This window comes from Apis mellifera, linkage group LG14 (assembly GCF_003254395.2).
Source record: "Apis mellifera strain DH4 linkage group LG14, Amel_HAv3.1, whole genome shotgun sequence".
NCBI lineage: Eukaryota > Metazoa > Arthropoda > Insecta > Hymenoptera > Apidae > Apis > Apis mellifera.
Window position 1 is genome coordinate 6,788,099 of NC_037651.1, and position 24,217 is coordinate 6,812,315.

Here is a 24,217-nt window from a genome sequence, read left to right on the forward strand (position 1 = left end):
ATCATCATAATTTTTATCTATATTCAAATTAAGTCAATAATATCTTTCTAATTGTAAATTAAAATAAAAAATAATTATATACTAATAAAGAATATTCGTTAAAATTAATCTTTATTTCATTTAAATAGATTTCATTTAAATAGTTTTAAAAATAGTATCTATATTTATTTTTATTTTTCTTCAAACAAGTAATAGGCCATCATAATGATAATACTATCATAATATTAATGTATCCATATCACAAGTCTACTCAAAAAACTTCAAATAAATAATTTTATATTTTTATTATTTGTTTTAAGAAATTCTAAATTTGAACAATAATCATTAATAAAATAATAGACTTTGAAATTTTTTCTCCAAATAAAAGCAAAAATTGTTATTACTTATATTAGCTATTATTAGCACTATAAGTACTAACATTTTTTTTCAAACATTTTCAATATTTTTATTAGGAGTATTTAGGAAATATACTCACCATTTTTTTTTCTTTGATTTTAGATATACAATCCACGATATTTGATTAAATGTAATAATATTTTTTTAATATTATTCTGAATTGAACTTCAAATTAATATATTCTATTTTTCTACAATTATAAACTCTATTTAATGAAATTATATTCATTTGTTTTAGGTAATTAGTTTAGTATAAAAATATTCATGTTTTATAGAAAAAGATATTATATTATTGAATAATAATATAGGTGTAATAAAAATAATAAATATACAGTAAAATATTAAATAAAAATAAAAAAAAATATTTTTATTTATAAATATACTTTATCAATATTTTATATGTCTACTATTTTTATTTATAATTTGAAAGATGTGATTTGATATTGATACAGTATATTATAGATAAAATTATAATACTTTTTATACCTCAATTTTTATAGCATTTATGAGATTGAAATTGACGATTTGTGCAAATTTCTTAAGATATGTAAATATTTTTAATTATGTTTAAATCCAATGATAATATCAATCAATTTATATTATTTATTTCTTATTCTTTTTAATAATTTTTAATTAGCTATAGAACAGCATCGTTGAAATATCTAATATTATTTAAAATTTAATTTATTAAATTAAAAATTTTAACTTTAACTTATTTCAATATTTCAAGGTATTTTTTGCATCTTGCCATCCTCTCATAATTTATAAATAATTCAAATATAAATACTTGTCTATAAGATAAAATTTTTTCCTCCTTTTTTAAGTTTAATTAATGATAATAAAATAAATATCTATCATATAAATTAAATTTCTTTTCATAAAAATATTTAGATATTCAAATCATGTAATTTCATAGAAATTCTATTATTATTTTAATGGGCAAACATAGTTTTTTTTTCTTTTTTTTCTCTTTTAATAATAGATGTTTTTTGTTCTACAATTTATATAGTTTGTATTGTAGAATTGAAACATTAATTTGTTTGTGTTACAAATCAAATTTGAAGATATCTTATCTTTTCTTACTATTGCTTAAGTATAATTATCTTTTAAATAAGGATTTTAATTACGAATAATAAACTTATTTCTATTTATTTTTTAGCTATATTTCTTATTTGAATATTTCTCTTTTTTTTATTCTTTATCATTTAAATTTCTTTCACTTCTTCCGAATATTTTTTATAAATCTTTTTCTTTATATATAATTTTTTAACAAAAGATTTTATGATAAGAATTTTTTTATGTTATAATTATTAAAAGCAATTACTTAATGAAGCATAATATGTTTATATGCAAAATATAATTAATAATGCATAATTTTTTCTATAAAACATAAATATTTTTATGTTTACTAAATAAATAATTCCTTAAAATTTGTATAATTTCATTAGATTATAATAAAAATATAGAATATAGAATATAATTATTTAAAGATGAATCTAAAATAATATTAAAAAATATAAATAATATTAAAAAAATATTTTCACTATTTAATCAAATGTCGTTGACTGTATAAAAAATAATGTAATAATTTCAAATAGTTAAATATCTAAATATAAGTAGGTGAATCTTTTAAACTGATACCACAAGCATCACAGATTGACACATTTTTTTCATTTACTAACGTACATCGTGGACATTCTTTTCCGCCACTTGCTAATGGCTTATCTTCATTTCCTTTATGCCTAGATTTTCCACACATCTCGCAAATCTCTTTTGATGAAGAATTGAGATATGTGCAAGTAGCACAATTCCAATTCATACTTCCATTTTTTATCTCATTTTCTGTTTCTGTTTGAGAAAGTTCTAAATTTTTTAATGTGTCTGCAATTTTTACAATTTGATCTACTGATCGATGAGAACGTTGAATTGGAAGTGTTTGACTACCATGTTTTTTTTCTTTATTATATGAAGATAAATGACTTTCTGAAGATATATCCTGATATCTATTAGAATCCATTAAATCAAAAGAAGAAGATTTTTTTTTAAAAGGTAATGTATCATGATGATGATGTCGACCATTTGTTATAGACGAATCAATTTCATTCATATCAGTTCTTCCACTTTTTCTTTTTTCAAAACGATGTATACTATGTATTTCATCCCTATCGTTTTGTTTAAATGATTTTTGTTTATTCAATCGAGAATCAAATTCTCGTTTGTGTAAAATATCTTCTCGATCACCAAGATCTTTAGAATAGCCTAAACTTTCTAAATTTCTGTATACAAAGTCCCAAGAATCACAATTGTTTTTTTCATTGCTTGATTTTGCAGACTTTTTATCAATTCTCCCGCAATCATAATGATCTCCATCATTAGATTGTCTTCTATAAAAATCTATTTCTTCCAAATTTGATATTCGGTGGGGCATTTTCCGATTGTGGAGTTTATCATAATTTGCAACAGAAACAGGCATATCAAGTTCAATTAATCTACCTGTTGGTACTCTTGTATATCCTGGCATTGTGGTATAATAAGGATTGACTCCAGTTAAATATTTATTACCATGTGGTAAACAACCATAGGCACTACAACGATTTCCAAAACCATGATCCACTGATTGAAAATATTTGTATGTTCCTGGTATTGAATTTGTATTTTCGATATATCTATAATCTGACTGACAAGTAGGCATTGGTATGTTATAACTAGGAGGCATAATATGATAAGGTATACATGGCGATGCATCTATACATGTATTTTGCGGATAATGATAATCCCTATAATTTTCCGTCTTCGTCCGATTTTGATGCATTTTCTCAAGGAAACGGAAATTTAATGCTCTAATTGCTTGTTCTGGTGTACCAACATGGTTTTCTCGAAATTCTAAGACTTCTAACCACGAGATACCATAATTTTGTGAAACATTTTCCCATATTTGTTTCAAAATCTACATTTTGAATTAAAATTGAAACTTAAATTAGATTAATTTATTTTTACAAAAAAATATATTTATATATTGTAATAAATTTTTTACCTGACATTCAACAAAAGCAACTATTGCATCTCTGCTTACACTGGATACTTTATCAGGATCAATAGGACCTTCCAAAGTGAGTATTCCCAATCCTGTATGTTTATATCCCATTTGTTCAAACATTAATTCTGCTCCTATTAAATTTGCTTCTACTTCATGTTTATAATATCCACTATAAGTCTAACATGAAAACAACTAATTAATTTATTATTTCATAATTTTGAAAAATGATATAAGAGAGATTACAAAAATATTAACTCTTAATGTTCTATATTCTCTTCTCCAAGGTTGTGCTAAAAGATTAGCAGCATATAAAGAAATAGCACTCCAGGCAGTTGCAGCTCTATATCCACTAAAATCTTGTAATGTAGCTGCTGATCTGTGCAATATATCTGCAGTTTCTTGAAATATATATTTATTTTCATTTGGGACAAAACAAAGATATTCTTTAATAAAACCTAAAATAGAAAAAAATTAATAAATAAAATTATATTAAAATTATAATAAAATTAATAAAATTTCATATCTTTAAGATGTTTATATTTATTTTTTATATATTTACCTTCAAGTTTATGACGTTGTTGTAATTTTAATGGACTGTCATCTGTTTGTAGATAAACTAAATGGCTCTGTTCTAATTTCATGCTAATTTCTTGTAATCTATCTTTACCTTTTATTATTAAGTCATTTGCCATTTTTATCACTGTAAAAAAATATATATTTCTATTCACTTGTATCTTCTACATTTCTAATATTCACCTACAAAATTATTTAAGTTATTTTATACAAACAAAACATTTAGCAAAAAAAACTTTTATATGTTTAATGTAAAAAACTTAAAATTTTGATATTTAATTGATCAAATATTATATAAATTCAAAATTAGCAAAAAACAAAGATTAGAATAAAAATGTCATTCAGAAATAGAAATTTTTCACACCTACTATAAAACTGTCTAGAAATGCAGTTTTAGATTAAATTCTTGATTCAAACTATGGCTAGCTCCAACCTAAAAATAAATCCTATATTTAGAAGCACTGCTACAGTGTTTATTTCACACACAAGAGCTACCATAATATATTTTCTATTTGAAAAATGCTCCATATCAGATAAAAACGTTCATCAAATTTATTATTAGATTTTAAACACATATTCCACTTCATAAACAATAAATATTTTTCTTTACAACTTTTTTCTTGGTTATGTTCGAGTTAAGTTCATAAGCATGAAACATATACTAGAAAGAAATATCAATACTAAAATTTATGTATAAAGATAGTAGACATATTTCAAATTTATTAAACTATTGTTGATGTAATAAAATGTCAAACTCATAGTAAATGAGTTATTATTAAATTCAAATAAATTTTTGCATAGTATAATTTACTGAATAATAATAATAATAATAAAACTCAAAATAAAAAATGATGACAGATATGGAAGAAGCAGAAGCAAGGGAACTTCAATCAGAAATTGAAAAACGCAATAGGTAACCTATTTCTCATTGTTTATTATTTTATAATTATTTGTAAATAATTATGAATTACATAATTTATATTTATATATTCATAATTAATATTTATAATAATAATAATAATAATAATAATGATATAATAATATTCTTTTAATTACTCTTTTACTTAAATTTTTTTCATTTAAAAATTAATTTTTTTATTTAAATTTTATAGAGAAGAAAATGAATTAGATTTTAAAGAGGCTGTAAAAAAATTAGCTGAAGGATTTTTAAATCAATATCAAGTACAATGGGAACAAACTGAAAAAAAACTTGATGAAGTAAAGTAAGTTAAAGATTCATAAGTATTTTTTATCTTTTTATTCCACATTATTTTTGTTTAGAAATAAACAAGAGACTTTGCTCAATCAGATGCAAATTGAGAACAAAAAATTTCAAGATGTTTTTGATGATATTAAATTAAATGATATGGTAAGTATTTAAATATAAATTTAATTAGCTTATGATATTTTAAACGAGGTAAAAAAATATATATTTTTAATATATAAATGTAATATATAATATAAAAAAGTAATATAAAATATATAAAAAAAAAATGTTAAATGTTATTATATATTTCAGTTCCAAACTATTAAAATTAGTCAAAATAAATTAATTTTAATGAAAAAAGAAATGGCTTCTATTCATGAGAGGACATTCAAATTAAAAGTAAGTTGTATCTATTATTTCATAGATATTTTTAATGTTATTTATGAAATACATAAATTATTTTTATGTAGAAACGAGCATTAAGATTGCAACAAATAATACAAAAAGAAGCTTTGAATAGGGAGCAACAAAGAGAGCAGGAAATTCGTCGAGAACAAGAATTAATTGGTAAACCAATGATAAGCTAACACAATAATAAAGAGAAATAATTAATATCAATGATATATAACTATATAAAAACAAATTGTACTTATACACATATTTTTGGTAAAACATATGTTTAATTTAATTATTTGATTTTATTATCTAATATAATTTATATATATTTTTATACATTACCAAACAATTTCCCATTGCCCATTAGAGTTACATTTCTCCTTAGTTTTACATAAGTAATTAAATGTTGTTTTAGTAGGAAAACCAATGATTTCTCTATCTTCTTGTATTCTAAATGTAAATGTTGATTCATATGTTCCTATAAAATATCTAAAAATGAATACATGCATAATGCATTATTTTTGTTTATAATGTAAGAAATGAAATATATTATTATCGAGTTTTACCTAGCATAAGAACAAATTATTTGATCAATAATTGCAATTCCACCATCTTTAAACTTGTTTAATACATAATCTGATGGGATAAATCTAAGAATTGTATAATTAGACAAATATTCTCTGAGTTCATTGAATTCTAGACAAATTGATATGATTAATAAATATTCAAACATTATAAAATTTTAGAGATAATTTACCTTTCTGAGTAGCATCTGTAGCAACAAACAAAAATTTTAATTGAAGTTCATGTAATTTATTTTTTAACTGAAAAGCAGCAGATTTTATTGTTGGTACTGTTGAAGAATGACCAACTAAAAAATCGCGTCTTCTTAAATGAACTGACAAATAAGGACCTCCAATTGCATTTCTTCTATTCTATAATTAAAAATTATTTCTTAGTTTGCATTCTTTATTGATATAAAATTTATTTTATTGATAAATTAAATACTTTTTCTTTAGTCCAATCATCCGGCCGTTCTGTTTTATCATATTTATTTGATGAATTAAAAAAGGATTTTCGAAATTCATTAGCAATATCATATAACTCAGAATTATATCGCATACTACGTCTAGCTTTCCAATATTCTTTTGTACCATAGAAATCATGTAATGCAATTTCCATATGATCGAACATTACAGATCTATACAATAATAATTAAATTAGTTGTAATAAATATTATTGTTGAATAAATAATATTTTTTTACCTATAAATATTAGGTTTAAGATTTTGTTTAAGATTTGATATCATGCCATGAAATATAACACATTTAACAGCTTTAGAAGTTATATTATTGTATCCCCAAAAATGTCCAACATATTTTTCAGATTTCATTTTATGAAATTGTAATGATTTATCATTACATTTTATTATTTTATTCTTATCTTCAAATATACCTGTCTTGAACATTTCTTCATCATTTTGTAAAATATATACAACATCAAGATGAGTTTGATTATTTTCTGAAGGATATTCTGAAAAAATTAAGTTTTTATTGACTTTGTGATTAAATATATTAAAATTATATACCTTAATTAAATGTATGAAATTATATACCTTGTAAAAACTGATATGTTTCAATAACAGGTATATATTTTTGTAAACTTAAAATATCAAAAAATAGATTCCAAGGTAATTGTGTTTGAAATCCTATATTTTTACTACGCCAATGATATAAGTTGCCTACAAAAACAAAATGTAAAAAATAAATAGATAAAATCAAAATAGTGAAAAATTATTAATGTATTTAATATGTATTTAAATATTACCCCATGGTGGCAATACTAATTTCCATTTAAATTCTGTTTCTTGTTTGATTAAAATTTTTATAAAAACTGCAATACGAATAAAAACATCTCTTCTTAGATTAAATCCCTCTGGAGAATTAACATCATAGAGTATGTAACTGAAAAATTATTATATAAAAATATTGATTTTAATATAAATAATACATTTATTATAAGCAAGTAAATTCAAACCGATTTTGTGAGTAACGTAATTGAATGTTGCATTTATCAGTTTCCTCATATTCATCTGATTTGTCACAAAATTTATTTGCCACAATAATTTGTGTGAAATTAATCAAAAGTAATATAAAATACCATATTCTTAAAAATAACAACATATTTTACATTTTGAGGTTATACTCTTTATGTTGATAGATCAAAAGCACTTCAATTTTTGAATATTAATATAAGAATTATTTTATAATTATAATTTAAGTCTTAATAAAATATGTAATAAATTTATATTAACGATATATTTAAAATATTGTTTAATTTTTATAATTCTTTTTCGAAATAATTTTGTTTCAAATAATAAGATTAAGGATAGTAAAAAACAACAGCAATAAACAACAACATTGTACAGCTTGATTTTTGTTATACATGAATTACAGACTTAAATCTCCCTTATTTGAAAATGGTTGATGGGTAGATTACAATTTTCTAATTCAATTAATAATAATTATAATAATGATAATAATAATTATTATTTATCGTCTTATACAATATTTATAATTCATAGTTCAGTTAACATAGTTTGTGCCCTCCTTAAATCAAGTAGGGCTATTATGTTACATTTATTGTGACTCATTTCCCATTCTTTTTCATTTATCCTATTAAAGTATATACTTAGCATATAAAAATTACAAGGACAATTTATATTGGTAATGATATTAGCTGTAATTATAGTAATAGTTATGATAGTTATAGCAATAATGGTAGTTGTAGTAATAATAATAATAATCATAGTAATCATAGCACTAGCAGCAGTAATGGTAGCAATAATGTTATAATTAATCATCTGATAATATACTTTGTTACCGTCTTATTTTTCATGATTTTAGTTTTTTTTCACACGTATACTTGCATGAAATCTCAGATTCAATTCTTGGTTGCTTAAGATTCCAATATATTTTGGACACAAATATTATTCATTGCTCTTTTCCTTCTACTACCTTTGTGCCTCATTGTGATTTTATTAAATATATGTTGTTTTATAGTTTGTTTTCACATTTTGTTAGCAATGATGTTAACTAGTAGAATTCTTAGTTTGCAAAAACATTGGTATATATCATAATACTGAATTGTCATTATAATAAATATAACACGAAATTCATCTCTATTATACTAATTCCTTTTTTGTTTTGCATCTCTGTATGAATTCCCTATTGTTAACATCACAGCTGAAAAAATGCTTTATGTCAATATGAAATATACTATTTTACATTCATTATAGAAAACGTGAAGTAGTATATACATAATGTGAAGAACTTAAAAAAAAATAAATAAATAAATAAAAAATTAAAAAATGAAATATGCACAGTGCACTTATTTAAGCATTACATATATTATTTTAATAATTCTTCATTTTTCTCACGCACATACATTATTTTCTCATCTTTATACATACATATGTATATTTATAAACATATTTAAATTTCTAACAAATTTTGAAGTTCATCATACATAAAAATGAAATAATATAATGTTCATATTTATTTCTATTTATTTTCACAAAAAAAATTACAAATATCTTAAAGAAATAAATAATTATTTAAAGTGATTTGCAAATGCTAGAAACAATATACTTTTTAAGTATAAAATCATTCTGAATATGGAATATATATTAATTATAAAAATTTCTTGATGAATAAATAAGTACAAATTGCATAAAAATTTATTTATAAGAAAAATGTAAAATTTAACTAAATATTTTACCAGCCCCTATTTTAATAATAATTTAAAAATTTATTTGTTGTGCACTGTGTATCATACTATACATACATATATATAAAACACACAAATATATGTATGTATAGTTTTATACTACTTCACATTTTGAAATCTTTGACAATTACCTGCTTATTAGCACAATTGCAATTTTTTATGCTGACACAGTTATATTACCTGACTACTCAATAAAAGTAAAATAATCAGATATAAATAAGAATCAATATAATTACATACATAATAGTAATAAGCATCTATATAGAATCATCTCATACAAAATAAATTTTTTAAAATGATGTATTACTCATGATCAAATCTTTTGAATTAAATCATAGTTTATTTTGTGACTGATGATTCTGACAAAAATGCCATTTAAATTAAATATTTTTTTTTCGTCTCTTTTAAAACCAGCCCAATGATTCATATGTTATTCTTAACTTTAAATGATAATATTTATTTGTGAACAAGTAAATTTAAAATATCTGTTATATTTTATTAGTAAATATTCATTAGTAGATATAGTGCGACGATTATTTAAAACTCATGATTTTTATTCCTTTAAGTTACTGTAGCAACTTAATCTAAAATTCAGTTACATAGATACAATTCAACAAAATTCATTATAATATTCATCCAAAATTAAAGTTAAATATTTAATAGCAATTTAACATTTGTTCAAACTATATTAAAACTATAGTATATTTAGCTGCATTGGGCTTGCAATGAAACGTTAAAAATTACAGAGATATTAATAAATAATTTGTATATATACAGGGAAAGATATATACACATACACATTCACACATGTGCACGCGCGCATACATATTTACAATACTAGCAATAACACTCACAAACATATGTTGTACAAAAATCCAGAATAACGTCGAACTTCTTCCGGCAGTTCGGCCGAATTGAGCACACAAAAAGAGTGTACAAAGGAAAAAATACAATGTGAAATAACATATATTACAGCTGTTACATCACAGTATTATATATGATTTATGTGTATGTTTTTACTATGTATTATCATATATATTTTTCCTAGGAACCAAAAATTAATTATACAGAAAAACAATACTTCATTTAATGTAATTTCTCAATTTTCCTATATTTTTTACAATCTTAATGATATGTGTAAACTGATAATAAAGAAACTTAAACATTACAAATGTCTTTCTTTAAGTATTGTTAATTTGCTATATAACATATAAAGTTATTGTGTTTAATTAAAATAAAAATATTCATTCAGCATTGCTGAAGACAATAGTTAAAATTCATTTTTTTATTAGCATGAACATTTAAAAAGAAATCTCCTTTTAAATTGAAGAAAAGTAAAAGCAAGACAAAGTCTAAGTTTAAGCAATTTTTCACTATTTTTTTAGTAAAAACATTACGCATGTGGTTACTATTTCTGTTTATTCAAGCTCTATTCGATACCGAGCAGTCGGAGGCTCGATTCAAGCGAAATTTTGCATCTATGTATATATTTATAGTTAAATACATAGAAGACGACAAAGCTGTTATATATTAAGTCATGATACGATTATAAATGTGGCTGCTTTTGGAAGGGTTGCTTTCATTTTTTTTTTCCTTGGAATGTCCATAGACTATTAACTAGCGTACATTAAAAATAAGTTCAGTCATTTACATGTACTGCAGACACTTCCGAAAGGGAGAGACGGCCATTTTGTTTCACAAAGTGACACAGCTTTGTATATCTATTCATTTGTACAAATTAGTTCTGTACAATCATATAGCATTACATTATAGGATCAAAAAAAGATATATATTGTAACATTATTAAAAATGTTTTATCTCAAATAATCTTTTCTATAGTATTTGGGAAATCATTCAGTGTCACTAAAATAACTAAATGCGCGTGCAGTTTCAAATTAATCGTTGTTTTTTTATTTTCTTGATAATTGCTTCTTCTAACAACTATCTAATATAATTTACATGAAAACGTTTTCACTACGACGATTTATCTTTCACGCAAGATTAGTAAGAAATTCGAACTTAATATATTATAAAAATTAACTGACAAAAATCTTAGAACCAGTTATTAAAATATTTATATAAAAAAACAAATGTACCACCTTGTCTCAGTATTGAGGTAGCGTAACGTTGCTTTGGCTTAGCGAGTCTTTCTGATTATCTAGAAATATTTCAACTGATCGGTGGTACTTGGAAAAAGAAAAATACTACACGCCGAAAGATGAGACTGTACATTATGATCTTTACATGTAAAACATATTTTGATCTTTCTACTGCGTACATATGTCGAGTGTTAACGTTATATTCTTGACAATATACTATGATGTACGATTGTACAATTATCATCATACTGCATAGTAAGTGATTTCTTTGGTAGAAACTATTTGGTACGTTTGCGCCCATTCGGAAGGTCATGCAGAGCAATGAAGTTACAACGAATGAACAGCTTGCAGGGGGTACTTCAGAGGGAAACAAACATCAACAACAATGATTCCTCAAGTATCAACAACATTAACAACATCCCATTATAACTTATCATCATTATTGTGATCGTCTCTATCATGACCAGTTTTATCATTAAAGTCACTGTCATAGTCTCAGTCTTTTGCCACACTTTAGCTTGATAACATTTTGTAATGAGTAATTATAATTATCATCGCAATCATTGTCTTCAGCAACATCGTCATTATTGTTAAATAATATTTATGGCCATACCTACTTTTTGTTCCTTTTTTCTTTTTTTTTTACACTTTCGTGATTTTATTATATTTATAACGCTTTTTATCTTTGTGAATTCTTTTACACTACCGATCGAATCTAATGATAATGTCGGAACTTTGAAATAATATAAAGAAATATTTACAAATGAAGTATCAAAATTCTTTCTTGAAATAAATAAAAATATGCCGAATGATATATGATTTCTTTATGATTAAACAAAATTAATGAATGTGAAATAATCACTTAACGATATATGACTGATTGGTAGAATTCAATTATTAATTAAAATTACAAAGTTCCTTAATTTTATAACATCTACTAACATTTCGTACACGTACTTATACATTGCGCGATTATTTTGGTATAAAATGTCCGTTCCTTAGTCCACAATAAATAAAAAGCGAGTTCTTTTAAACACGTCCATGCAACTGGTTGTCAAATAATTTTCTAATTACGATAGTTGCTTCAGTGTAATTCTTTGATATATACGTGTTTATATGTGATCTACAAACATTTAAAATTCATCGAAATAACAGAGGAGAACAAGTATTTCAGCACTCCTTCTGTATGAAATAATATGTATATATATATATATTTTTATATATATATGGCTCATTAGGTCACTGTCTTATAGATGCAGAAATATAGAATGCAGTCTTTTCCTTGTACATATGTAGATTGTTTCCTCGAGAGCGCTAATGGCACTAATATAAGTTTGGGATTTTTATTTTGTGCGGTAAGTGGTATTATCAAAATAGATAGTTGTTTTAACTATTTGTTACATAGTATAAGTACATAATATAGTATAAGAAATATGCGATTATATCTTGAAAAAGTTTATGAACTATCATAATATTCATTATTTCGAAAACTACAAATCTTGCTATCCTTAAAAAATCAATGTGAAATTAGAATTATTGTCGTAATTATATATAACTGATTCTTTGGCTTTCGAGGAAAAATATATTTTACGATTCTCTGACCGCTCACTACATTTCAGTATCTATATGAGAGTAATTCAGAATTACTATTTTTTATCCGAAATACGTAACAAGCGGTTTATGAAATTTACGCGACATAAAAATTGATAAAATGTTTTAAATTTTCTTCTTGAACATACGATAAATCATCCTTTTCTTTTAACAGTTTGTTTGTCCAATCATTTTTTCATATCACCGCATGTCACAACTCTTAACAGTATGAAGATATCCTTAGAATGATACTTAAAGCTCTTACAACTTTTACAACACACTTGCATACAGAGAATAGTAATAGCTGGGGTTTTGGACTAGACGTGATGCGGTTGAAGATGAGGCAACCTGCTGGACGAGTTGGATCAGGATTTCATACTATTGGATTCATCAAGCCGCCTTTCTGTTCCTACAGTTAATAAATTTGTGAACTCCATTTCTAACAATTGTCGAGCCTGTTAAAATATAATTTTTATTTAATTTATATAATTTAGTTCACATAAATTTTAATGTAATATATTTAGCACTTCATTAAGTTATAACATACTTGTGTGTTTTGGGTTGGAATTTGCAAAGCTAGTGCAAAACTATTTGCGTCGAAGCTTTCATCAAGAGCTATAAGAGCTCCATGTACACCAGATTCTAAGAGATTGTTCCCATATTCCTAGATTATATTTAGATATCCGAGATTATATTTTCTTATATATAATATTCAAAATAAAAAAATTATTAAATATAGTATTTAATTAAATTAAATTAAAAATAATTAATTAATTAAATTAAAAAATTTAAAAGTAAAATTACTTTCAGGCCGATAGATTGCACCCATCTTATAACGCGATCATTACTCCATACAAGAACATCAACATTAGCACCTTCTGCCATTCGTCTTCTTTCTTCTAATTGTTGCCTATCATAATTTAATCGCTTTAAACATGAAATACCATATTGCAAACTTGTTCTGTAAAAATAAATAAAATTTAGATCAAGCATTTAAATCATTGAAATAATGAATTTTTATTTTTAAATCATTACCTATGAAAACTATCAACCATCCTAAGTTGACCACGAAGGTCTTTTTTCGTAAGATGATCCAACATTCTAGCATCAACAAGGCACTCCATGAAAGTGGATCGATATTGAGGCAAACCGAGACTTGGAAGCCAAACATTACCAATCCATTCATGGTTCATATCTCCAAATGCTAACGTTGTGCGAGAAGTTTTTGGTGCTGATGGACTTGTAAGAGATACCATTTCTTGAATAGCTAATCGTAATTTCAATCGATGCAGAGGATTGCTAAGAATAAAAATTATTAGATTGAATATTAATAATTTTGGTATTTTTTATCATAATATTCTATCTTTTACAAATAATTCTATATTTTATAAATAATATATTAGCATTTATAATAAATAAAATAATATGAATTGTATTATATAGTTTCATTTTGTACCTTATACCAATTTCACGTTGAATCTCTGTATCACTAAGAGCACTCATTATGGCACCACTTTTGACATTTGCTCGACAAGCCGCAACATACCACGTCGGCATGCCTACCCAAAGCTCAAGCCAAGCCACTACTGTTGGCCCATTCCAGAGAGCAAACGGTGTTCCAGCTTTCATTGCTTCTGCCAAAAGTTCGTGTCGTGAAGAATCTAGCATACTTCCAAACATACTTGGACTGAAATTAAATTAATATTATAACATTTATTCAGTAAGTATTATAAATATTCAGTAAATATTTAAAATATAAATGTATTCTTATTAATTATATCTATGTACCTTTTCTTTTTTCTGCGATCAAAATCACTTTTACTACCCATAGTTCCAGCTACAGAAACACTATCTCCATAATCAGGATCTGCAGGTGTACCTGCTCCTCCCATACCTGGTATATCTCCAGGCATTGGTGTATCTTTTCCTTTAATCTGTAATTAAATTTCTCTCTCTCTTATTTCTTTAGTAATTAATTATTCAGTTATTATTTCACGTAATTAAAATCTGCATCACCTTTTCTTTTTTGCTGAAAAATCTACCAAGACTGCTTTTAATGCCTTTCTTCTTTTGAGCTGCAGCCACTGCTGCTGCTGTTGCTGGACTCATGGTAGATTGCATATGCAAATGTGAACTAGATAGTTGTCCAATTGGCAATCCAACACCAGACAAATTGTTTTTATGCAAACTGTCCTGGCTGCTATGTCGTGAGGACAATGGGGAAGGGGGAGTCCCAGAATTGAGTGCGCCGTTGTTATGTTGCCCATGCCTGCTGCATGGAGCGCTAATCTAATTTCTATTTCTACTCTAAATAATGCATTCTGGCCCATACACTATTCGGTTTTTACTTTTTTCTATATACTTCTATATTTCGTTTGTCATCCAAAATATTAAAATTATTTTAAAATTTTTTGAAAATACATCACCATGTCAAACAATTGAAATTAACAACAGGATTCATTAAATTGACTAATTTTTAATATTTAAAGGAATATAGATGTTTTTTACTGTTTAGTATGTTTTAATTTACATGACATAAAATATGATTAGAGAAGAAATATGATTACTGAGCCAAGTGAATTGCATTACTTAAAAGATTTTAGCAACAATAATGATTATATAATAAAATATAAGCTACAAATACTATTTAACTATGAATAATAATAATTTTCCATTCTAAAATACTTAATATTAATAAAAATAATATTCTTATTTGAAAATTTAAGCATTTAAGTTTTAATCTTATACTATTCAAGATATTTATAAATATATCAATTAATATTTACTGCAACTATTTAACTAACAAACAAAAAAAAAAGCAATATCTATAATTTTAGAAGCTCATGGAAAAAAATATCATTATATCATATTTTGATTAATTATGCAAATATGACATAATATTATGTAAAAGAATAGATATTTTTTTCCAAAAACATCCAAAATGATTAACTATGTTCAATAAAATAGTGAAAAAAGAATTGTAATACCTACTCAGTATTACAGGCAAGACATAAAAACCTGGAAATATAGCTGATCACTGCTTATGAGATGAGATTGCCATAATAAATACTGTTTAAAAACAAAGATATAGAAAGACCATTTTATCTATAAATTTTTTTAAAATTATTGTAATCGTTTATTAAAATAATAAAATGATTAATTTTATTTATTGAATCTATCTATATCTTTGTATCTATTTCTTTAAAAACAACCTTATTCGCGTAGGAGATTCAGACGAGATGTTAATTCGATGCAATTCTCTTGGCTGCTTAAATTCCCTTGTTTGTTTGAGACAGCGATGTCTGTCGTGAACTGGGCAGGCTTGAATGTACGATGAATGGAAGAAGCTAATATCAGTTTCTTCCAGGAACTCATTTCTATCAGATCTATCAGTCGGTTCATCCGTACCACTGTGCTCGAAAATTGAGGCTGTAGGCATGTATGTGATATCTTGCATACTATTCATTAATTATATGTTTTTATGATAAAAAATCAGTTATAGTTAAAAATAAAAACATTAATACATGCAAAATATAATTATAATTATCAATTTTATTTTTTGTGAAAACCTAAGATCATCTTAGTAAATCCCTTTTTCCGAAAAAAGGTATAAAAAGGATCTGTTACCATCGATATCACTTAGGTCGACCTCAAAGTTGTTCATTTTGCTATGCCCACATGGGTCACTCAAATATGTCGTGCACAGCGGCATATGTTGTAGATTACATGCAGTACTACGATCTTTAATTAACCTGTGAGCAGGAAAACCACTGCTGGGAAATCCGGCTTGTCCAGTGCGTCTGGCAGCATAAACAATGCACAATACTAACTACTTACAACGTAATTAATGAATCTTTTTCAATCCCATCTCTATATATGCAAGAACTTTGATGATTTAATCAATTTTGATATATAATTATTTAAACAGTATTCAATTTAAAAAAATATATTTGCAACATTGAATATGTATAAAGAATTTCTCAGCAAAATAAAAAGAAAGGAGAAAATATAAATTATAGAAAAATTTTGAAATAGTTCTCATTATAAGAGATGTGATTATTAAAGTATTATTCATAATTATCATGTATATCATGTATATAATTATCAAGTATCATTCATAATTAGTATTATGCATGAAGTATAGCAATGAATAATAATTCATTGCTTCCTTATAATTCTTGTATAATTTATAGTTATTAAATCTATAAAAAACTTTGAAGTTTATTAATATTATTATAAATTGAAAATTTAAGATATACCTTCTGAGCTCCTCTTGACTATGAGCAAGGACTTGTGCTACTCGTTCTAGCCTGATTGACCGAGCAGTTAATGGTGAAGCCGCATCGCTGCCACCACTTCCTGCACCACCAGTACTGTCTCTTTCACTCACTGAATGCAATTCTTCACCTGATAACTGCAACTATGACAAGAAATTACAGTATATATAAAAATTATGTTATTGTTTTATAAAAATAAAATTAAATAATAACAAAAATGATTATAATTGTAATTATTTACCTGGCTCGCAGGAAGAGATTCCGAAAGTTGACCTGGACTAGCTAAAGAAGCAGCATATTGGTGAAGATGCGCTGGAGACATTGATGCCGGTGCCTTTAAATAGACAAAAATATAGTTATATAAGTTATATAGTCAAATATAGTTTAAAATTATTAAGAATTATAAAATATAGAACTTACAGTATGATATTTATGTAAATAATCTCTATTTGGACTATGATGTGATTTTGGAGTGGATCGTCCACTTAATGGTGGGGATGCACGTTCGAGACTTCGTCCTCTCGCTAATAAATTCATATGTTCAAGACTACCAACTCGGGACTCTAATTCTTCAGCTCGTGCTTCGGTACTTTGTTTTTCTTCCTTCATCAAAAGTATACTTTGATATATTGATAGTTAAGTTGTAGTATAATAAAAAACGTTTAATTACCTGGATTAATCTAATTTCATTATTAATTGCATCTAACTGTTCTTGTAACATTAGTGCTAATGTTTGAGCATCTGTATGTCCTGTAGGACTAATTACATCAGCTGCACAACTAAACAAACTTTCATTATCTCCATCACCTTCTGCATCACTAGATACATCAAATGCTTGTTGCACATTTGCAAGAACATGTGCTTGTTGTAACTTTTCCCATTCTTGTTCCGCTAATGTACGTGCTACATAATTCTGGAAAAATTAAAGAACATATTATTCATATTTTATTATATATATTTTTATATATATTCATATATTCATATTATATCATATATACTTAATCTTTTATATATTAAAGATATATACTAAAGAATACCTTTGATGGATCTTCTTCGATTGCAGGCCGTTTACCCGTTCTTCTTGGTAAAGAGTGAGTATCAAAACTACTATGACTTGCACTTCTAGAAAAGGAACCTGGATCCACTGCATTTGGAGATAAACTTCTAGTTAAAGCATCAGTTTGTTGAATATTAAATGCGATTTCCTGCTGAAGCATTTGTCTTTTTACATTATCAATTTCTAAACGAGCTTTTCCTAATTCTTTAACTATGTCAGCCTTTTCATTTTGAAGATCTTCTGCAATTTTTCTAGTCTTTTCCAATTCTTGTGTAAGTGCATTTTTTTCTTCTAATGCATGCATTCTTTCTTTTAAATGTACTTGTAATCTTTCATTAGATTCTAAAAAAATAAATCAAAATTAATAAATATAAGAATAATTTTTTTTATTAATATAATTATTTTAAGTAATATTTGCATAAATTACCCGACAAAAGTTTATCAACAGTTGTACTAAGTCGCGTATTATGTTCTTCGTTCATCTTAAGTCGTTGATTAACACGCATCACTTCTGCATTTTTTTCTTCAAGTTGCGTTTCCAACCTCTGTATTCTATCCTCTGCACTTCCGTGTCTTTCTTGAGCCTGCTTATTAAATATTTCATATAATTAAAATCAATGCTTATAAACATTAAATTTAAAACTAAATTCATAAATATATTTATTTAATCGTTTTTCATTTCAAATATGGGTAATTTCAGTAAATTTAACAAGTAAAGCTAAATTGGATTGAAGAATAAATATATGTAACATATTCTAACAAATATATCTACAAAAACGTGAGCACTAAACTACAATTATTGATAAGCTTTGAAAATAATAACATTGATTGCTATATTCGGCATATTTAGTGTTAAAATAAAAGTAAATAAATTATTTTAAAGCCAATTTTTACCTTTATAATTAACATTTGATTATCAGCATATTATATTTCATAGCTTTAGAAGAAATTAAAAAAAAAAATCTTAAGTATTTATTGTTTGTGTAATATATAAGTAACCATAGCCAATGATAAAAAATATAAGAGAAAAATATTGGAAAGTTCAAAGGCTATTTTTAAGAAAAGATATTGAAGAGCAAGCATTCTAGATATAGATACATTAAAAGCAGGAAGTATTGATAGAAGTGCAGAGGAATAAGAAAAGAATAAACTGATGATACAACGATTTAATTCCTCTGCGTACCTGGTTGGGCCTCCTCACCTGCGTCAGAGCCTCCATCCTCTGCTTTAATTGCTCTTCCATTTCTGGTAACTTAGCATATTGGGCTAATTTTTGCTCTGCAAGTTCTAATTTCTCCTGTATTGCTGCTATTTTTTCTTCTTGGAGCTAAAAAATATTTAAATAATAAATTGCATAAAAAAATATTTACATAAATTTATATAAATTGTAAATAATTAATATATATAAGAAGATAATTACCTTTAATTGAGCCTTCTTATGTTGTAGCTCCTGTTCCAGTTTTTCATTGAGATCATGTAAACTAGTAGACTCTCGTTGAGCATTAAGATAACGTTTTTCAAGAGTTGCTATCCTCTCTTCTTGGTCCTCTTTTTGAGCAACATTTTCGCGCAAATCTCTTTGTAGTTTAACATTCGTTTCTTGTGTTTTCAAAAGATCTTTCTGAGTTTTGGACAAAGTTTCTTCTAATTCTGCTACTCGTCCACTTAATTCAGCTACTCGTCGTTGCCATGTGCTCAATTCTGAGCTCTAAAATAATCATTATGATATATTATTAATAAAAGTCAATGTACTTGTATATATATAAAAAAAATATCAAAAATTGTTTTTTGCATATCTACTATACAAATTTATATTAATAATATATATTATACTGCAATAAAACATAATCTTCTGTTTTTCTGATTTTAATTTTTAAAATTTGAAGTATTAATATAATATAAATATACATATATTTAATCTAAATATGTAATATAGTAATAAATTGTAAGTGTATTCTTATATTGTATTTTTATATATATGAAATGTTTTGTGTTAGTATATCACATAAATAATTATGTTATTTATAAGTTTTGAGGAAAAACTCATTCTTATATACTAGATCATGCGAATATAGAACTCAAAACATATATTATTGATATATTCTACAACATGCCATAGGCGTTAATGATAATATGACACATGAAATGGAAAAATAATTTTAATTGTGCAACATAATATTATAAAATTGAGATATTTTTGTTGATATAATTTTATTAATATATTTTAAAAAATCTTACAATATCATAATAGAAACAAAAATTTCAACAATCATTTCATAAATCTCTATCATATTTTCTAATATTTAATGAACATAGTATAAAATTAATTTAAAAGACCTCTTATTAATATTATATAAAAATGAAAACATTTAATAATATAAAAAATAATTTATTATTACGTTTTGACATGCAATATAATTCTGAAGTATCTATTTTATTTGAAGAACCATAATCATAAAAAATATTTTTTTTAAGTTCTATAAAGTTTCAAATCATTGCATGCAGAAAAAAAAAGATAAAATGAAAAACAGTATATTCGTTCTGCATCTCAAAAAATAAGCAATCAGATGTTTTATCGCATGAAATGTTTTATGAATCCATTTATTTAATTGATCAGTTAGAAATCATACATACTTTAAAAAATTCGTCGTGATGCTTTTTCATACCTGCTTATCAAGAGTAGCTTGTAAATCTATTACGCGCGCTGCAGAATCTTGGTCCGTAGGATCGAGACTGCCATTGCTCAGTCTACTTTCAATCTCTGTTGACTTCTCCGTACCTAGTTTTTGTATTGACTGCTGTTGTTGTTGCTGCTGCTGTTGCGGTTGTTGTTGCTGTTGTTGCTGCTGGCCTGCTGCCTGCTCAGTCTCATTCTGCCCGATCACAACACTACATTCAGAATGCCTCGCTCGCATTGCCTGTCCTGCATCGCCGCGCAATTCCCAACAACTACGTATCTATGCAGCTACGTGACTAAACCTCTACTGTACACGCTATTGCGAATGCATTCTTATGGATGCAACGATCGAAATGAATGGCAAACAAATGATCAGTTTATCGGTACAGATTTGAACTCTGTTAAGAAATGATCATATGATTTTTTTCTGATTGATATATAAAATGTTATGATTTAAAATTGAAATTATTATAAATAAAACTTGAATGAAATATGGAATAAAATAATTGATAATAAACTATTGTTTTAAATTATGATATGTGAGAATTATTAATGATCAAATGTGATGATATAGAATATAATTTTTTAATCGTTAATAAGTCAAAGGCTAAAATCTGTGACCAATAACTTTGATTAATATCTAACGCCGAGATTAGAAGCGTTTCACAGATAGAAAGAAAGAGAACAAGAGGATCTGATGACGCAAAAACTGAACTTTATCACTCTATGTAAAACAATGTGACTAAGTGAAATATATTAAAACCATGAACATGCATAGTGAAAAGATCGCATAAATACAATTGACAACGTTCAAACATGTCGAACATCTTTCTTCATATATATATATATATATATATATATATATATATATATGAATTCTTTATGTATGATGAAGTGATTGTGAAGTATGAGGGAACAGTGTACGTGAAATATTTGTGGAGTGCATTATACATGGATGTGCAGCAATATAAAATTATTTTTTAGCTACCTTATTTTGTTGTTGACTATCTTCCGTCTGTCCGTTTTCCTTGGGCCTATCTTCTATAGTTTTAGGCGCAGGTCCACTTAATTTATATTGTTGGAGCTGCAAATTTCATTCATATTAGAAATAGTTTGTTATTAGCAAATTAAATTTTGATATAATTGTTTTTTAAGAATATATAAGTTATTTACCTCTTCTTTGGTAATAGCTAATTCTTCTTCCAAACTTGTATTTCTTTCTAATGCAACTCGTAAGCGTTCACGTACCTGAAAATTAATCATCATATTAAAAATCAATTTCTTATGTTCTCATTAATTTTCAGTAAACAATTATTATGGCTTTGATTATCATATCTTGAAATAGATTATATGTATTTTTTTCAACCGGTGAATCGTTGCATTTGATCATTTTACACAAATTTACAATTCACCATTCTTTTATTTGGTTCGCTAGAAATGCAACGAGTACCAGTTTCAGGGCTGAACAGGAATTGCGATTCCGTATCCTCCCTCAAGGTTGCCAATGTGTCAATGTCGTCAAACAATGGATCAGAAAGTTCTTACTTTCTCGTCTAAAGCTTTGTGGTGCTCAAACAGACTTTTTAAAGCTTTAAGCACTTCAACTTCGGACGATACTCCAGATTGTGCAGCGGCTTGCCTCTTCACTACAGTCATCCTAAGCGATCGTTCATGTCGGGAAACCAGACATTCCAGATGCTCGAGCAGAAGCTGCAACAGAATCGTCTTGATGAGCAATGTCGTAGAAACAAGTATCAGCTTAAATCTATAAAATGCACTAATGGACTGTTCTACGTACACGGGTATTATTCCTCTCCGCTTTTAACTCTGATATTTCTTCTTCTCTTTCTAGGATACTTTCGCGGGCTGCAGCAAGCTCTTTCGTCAATTGAGAGAAATCCTAGAATTAAAAATTAAAAATTACTACTTAAACATTAATAAATTTTATTAACATTCATAGAATAATATCAAATAATAAAAGATATTATTTTTTTAAGTAAAATAAAAATATTTAATAACGAGAGAATTAAAATATTATTATATATAAATATTAATATTAAATAAATAAAAAGAATTCCTATAAAGAATATATATTGATAAGTATATTATATTATATTATATTATATTATATTAATAATAAATTTTTCAAAGTCATTTTTAATGATTCAAAAAATAATGAAGATGATATTTTTGATTAGTTGCAATGAGATAGTATAGATTGAACAAAAATAGTTATTTTAAGTGATCAAGTGATCTTAAATCGTGTAGACTTTTGAAGAAATAAACATCAAAACGGTCCAGAGTCAGTCTCAGTGAGAATCTCGATAGGGAAACTACACTTTCACCTTTTTCATTCAGGCACGTTTTATATACGCCTTCGAACGTGTTACTTCCGCTCGACACTCCAGCAGAATGTTAAATCTTTATTTATAAATGCTACTACGATCGATATGGCCTTCCCTGTTGAAATAACATTGATAGCTTCTATATACTTTAAAAGAGCAAACAAATTTATGTTTGTCTTTAACCCTGTCCTTGATTTTGCAAAATTTTTGCAACTTTTATGGAACTTGAAATAATTATTGATATTTAAATATCAATAAATAATCAAATATCAAAAGATAAGTATATAGTTATATCTTAAAAAAGAAAAAGAAAATTCAAAAAATATATAATTTCAATAATAATGCGTTTGCACATTGCACAATTATATTGAATAATTAACTAAATCAATCATTACATTTTGACATATTATTTTTGTTTTTACATTTTACATTCAAATATAAAATATTTTGAAAAGTGCATAAAAAATTGATAAAGAATCAATTAAAATCTATAAAGTAAAACGTTTCACGTAAGAAAAACATATGATAATATCATTGTACGAAAATAAATATTTAATTTTCAATTTAATTGTTATTCATCGATTAATATATTGACAGAATAAGCAATGCAATTCCTGCTCATCCAAATATTTAATATTTAAAAATTTAAAGATAAACGATCATATTTGTCAATAAGTCTAAATCGATTCATTCAGATCTTCACAAAGAGAAATCATAATTTTTTTTCTCTTTTTCTTTGTGCAACAAATTGTAATTAAAAGAACATAACTTTCAA

The 24,217-nt window shown here is 25.6% G+C and overlaps 4 protein-coding genes across 21 annotated transcripts in view; 1 reads left to right on the forward strand and 3 right to left on the reverse strand.

Annotated features, from left to right (window-relative positions):
- Positions 1-1,911: 1,911 nt before the first annotated feature.
- Positions 1,912-6,300, reverse strand: LOC100577050. 6 transcript variants are annotated; one of them, XM_026445210.1, is made up of 6 exons: positions 6,175-6,300; positions 5,951-6,097; positions 3,992-4,132; positions 3,688-3,887; positions 3,430-3,609; positions 1,912-3,342 (listed from the first exon to the last, which is right to left on the reverse strand). In XM_026445210.1, exons 2-6 carry the CDS (start codon positions 6,078-6,080, stop codon positions 2,002-2,004), a joined length of 1,992 nt encoding a protein of 663 aa, XP_026300995.1. In that variant the 5' UTR covers positions 6,081-6,097; positions 6,175-6,300; the 3' UTR covers positions 1,912-2,001. The 6 variants fall into 6 exon arrangements, with proteins under 6 accessions (XP_026300995.1, XP_006563085.2, XP_006563090.2 ...); XM_006563022.3 differs by lacking the exons at positions 5,951-6,097; positions 6,175-6,300 and adding exons at positions 4,374-4,438; positions 4,501-4,650 and having other exon boundaries at positions 2,002-3,342; XM_006563027.3 differs by lacking the exons at positions 5,951-6,097; positions 6,175-6,300 and adding exons at positions 4,374-4,438; positions 4,501-4,636 and having other exon boundaries at positions 2,002-3,342; positions 3,992-4,188.
- Positions 4,729-6,178, forward strand: LOC724688 (biogenesis of lysosome-related organelles complex 1 subunit 6). The gene is made up of 5 exons (XM_001120579.5): positions 4,729-4,918; positions 5,118-5,228; positions 5,287-5,374; positions 5,525-5,611; positions 5,683-6,178. Exons 1-5 carry the CDS (start codon positions 4,854-4,856, stop codon positions 5,797-5,799), a joined length of 468 nt encoding a protein of 155 aa, XP_001120579.2. The 5' UTR covers positions 4,729-4,853; the 3' UTR covers positions 5,800-6,178.
- On the reverse strand, positions 6,180-7,873 carry LOC113218534 (GDP-fucose protein O-fucosyltransferase 2). The gene is made up of 6 exons (XM_026445211.1): positions 7,646-7,873; positions 7,436-7,572; positions 7,224-7,349; positions 6,874-7,141; positions 6,617-6,809; positions 6,180-6,543 (listed from the first exon to the last, which is right to left on the reverse strand). Exons 1-6 carry the CDS (start codon positions 7,789-7,791, stop codon positions 6,334-6,336), a joined length of 1,080 nt encoding a protein of 359 aa, XP_026300996.1. The 5' UTR covers positions 7,792-7,873; the 3' UTR covers positions 6,180-6,333.
- A 2,275-nt stretch (positions 7,874-10,148) lies between these two features.
- Positions 10,149-24,217, reverse strand: part of LOC409902 (liprin-alpha-1) — a 31,869-nt gene continuing 17,800 nt past the window's right edge. For 3 of the 13 annotated variants that reach the window (XM_026445212.1, XM_026445222.1, XM_026445224.1), the window contains 21 exons: positions 22,896-22,997; positions 22,643-22,807; positions 22,271-22,345; positions 22,086-22,181; positions 21,087-21,293; positions 19,841-20,128; positions 19,604-19,747; positions 18,848-19,007; positions 18,401-18,762; positions 18,034-18,276; positions 17,784-17,966; positions 17,605-17,697; positions 17,346-17,506; positions 16,839-16,886; positions 15,103-15,358; positions 14,875-15,020; positions 14,543-14,773; positions 14,122-14,385; positions 13,891-14,047; positions 13,634-13,750; positions 10,149-13,541 (listed from right to left, as the gene is read on the reverse strand). In XM_026445212.1, coding sequence (XP_026300997.1) covers positions 13,452-13,541; positions 13,634-13,750; positions 13,891-14,047; positions 14,122-14,385; positions 14,543-14,773; positions 14,875-15,020; positions 15,103-15,358; positions 16,839-16,886; positions 17,346-17,506; positions 17,605-17,697; positions 17,784-17,966; positions 18,034-18,276; positions 18,401-18,762; positions 18,848-19,007; positions 19,604-19,747; positions 19,841-20,128; positions 21,087-21,293; positions 22,086-22,181; positions 22,271-22,345; positions 22,643-22,807; positions 22,896-22,997 — 3,588 coding nt within the window. In that variant the 3' untranslated portion in view covers positions 10,149-13,451. Of the gene's footprint in view, positions 13,542-13,633; positions 13,751-13,890; positions 14,048-14,121; positions 14,386-14,542; positions 14,774-14,874; positions 15,021-15,102; positions 15,359-16,838; positions 16,887-17,345; positions 17,507-17,604; positions 17,698-17,783; positions 17,967-18,033; positions 18,277-18,400; positions 18,763-18,847; positions 19,008-19,603; positions 19,748-19,840; positions 20,129-21,086; positions 21,294-22,085; positions 22,182-22,270; positions 22,346-22,642; positions 22,808-22,895; positions 22,998-23,442; positions 23,467-24,217 lie in introns of those variants that run through there. The other 10 variants (XM_026445225.1, XM_026445215.1, XM_026445214.1 and 7 more) reach the window with 10 other exon arrangements.

What these genes read in the sequence shown, in the direction of transcription:
- LOC724688 (XM_001120579.5), top strand. Translation starts at nt 4,854, where the DNA reads ATGATGACAGATATGGAAGAAGCAGAAGCAAGGGAACTTCAATCAGAA. An exon ending in GAAATTGAAAAACGCAATAG is followed by an intron (nt 4,919 to 5,117) that starts GTAACCTATTTC and finishes TAAATTTTATAG; the next exon opens with AGAAGAAAATGAATTAGATT. An exon ending in AGAGGACATTCAAATTAAAA is followed by an intron (nt 5,612 to 5,682) that starts GTAAGTTGTATC and finishes ATTTTTATGTAG; the next exon opens with AAACGAGCATTAAGATTGCA.
- LOC100577050 (XM_026445210.1), bottom strand. Translation starts at nt 6,080, where the DNA reads ATGAATCAACATTTACATTTAGAATACAAGAAGATAGAGAAATCATTG. An exon ending in GGGCAATGGGAAATTGTTTG is followed by an intron (nt 4,133 to 5,950) that starts GTAATGTATAAA and finishes ATTTTTTTACAG; the next exon opens with TGATAAAAATGGCAAATGAC. An exon ending in TTGCTTTTGTTGAATGTCAG is followed by an intron (nt 3,343 to 3,429) that starts GTAAAAAATTTA and finishes TTCAAAATGTAG; the next exon opens with ATTTTGAAACAAATATGGGA.
- LOC113218534 (XM_026445211.1), bottom strand. Translation starts at nt 7,791, where the DNA reads ATGTTGTTATTTTTAAGAATATGGTATTTTATATTACTTTTGATTAAT. An exon ending in ATTAGTATTGCCACCATGGG is followed by an intron (nt 7,350 to 7,435) that starts GTAATATTTAAA and finishes TTGTTTTTGTAG; the next exon opens with GCAACTTATATCATTGGCGT. An exon ending in AACATATCAGTTTTTACAAG is followed by an intron (nt 7,142 to 7,223) that starts GTATATAATTTC and finishes TAATTTTTTCAG; the next exon opens with AATATCCTTCAGAAAATAAT.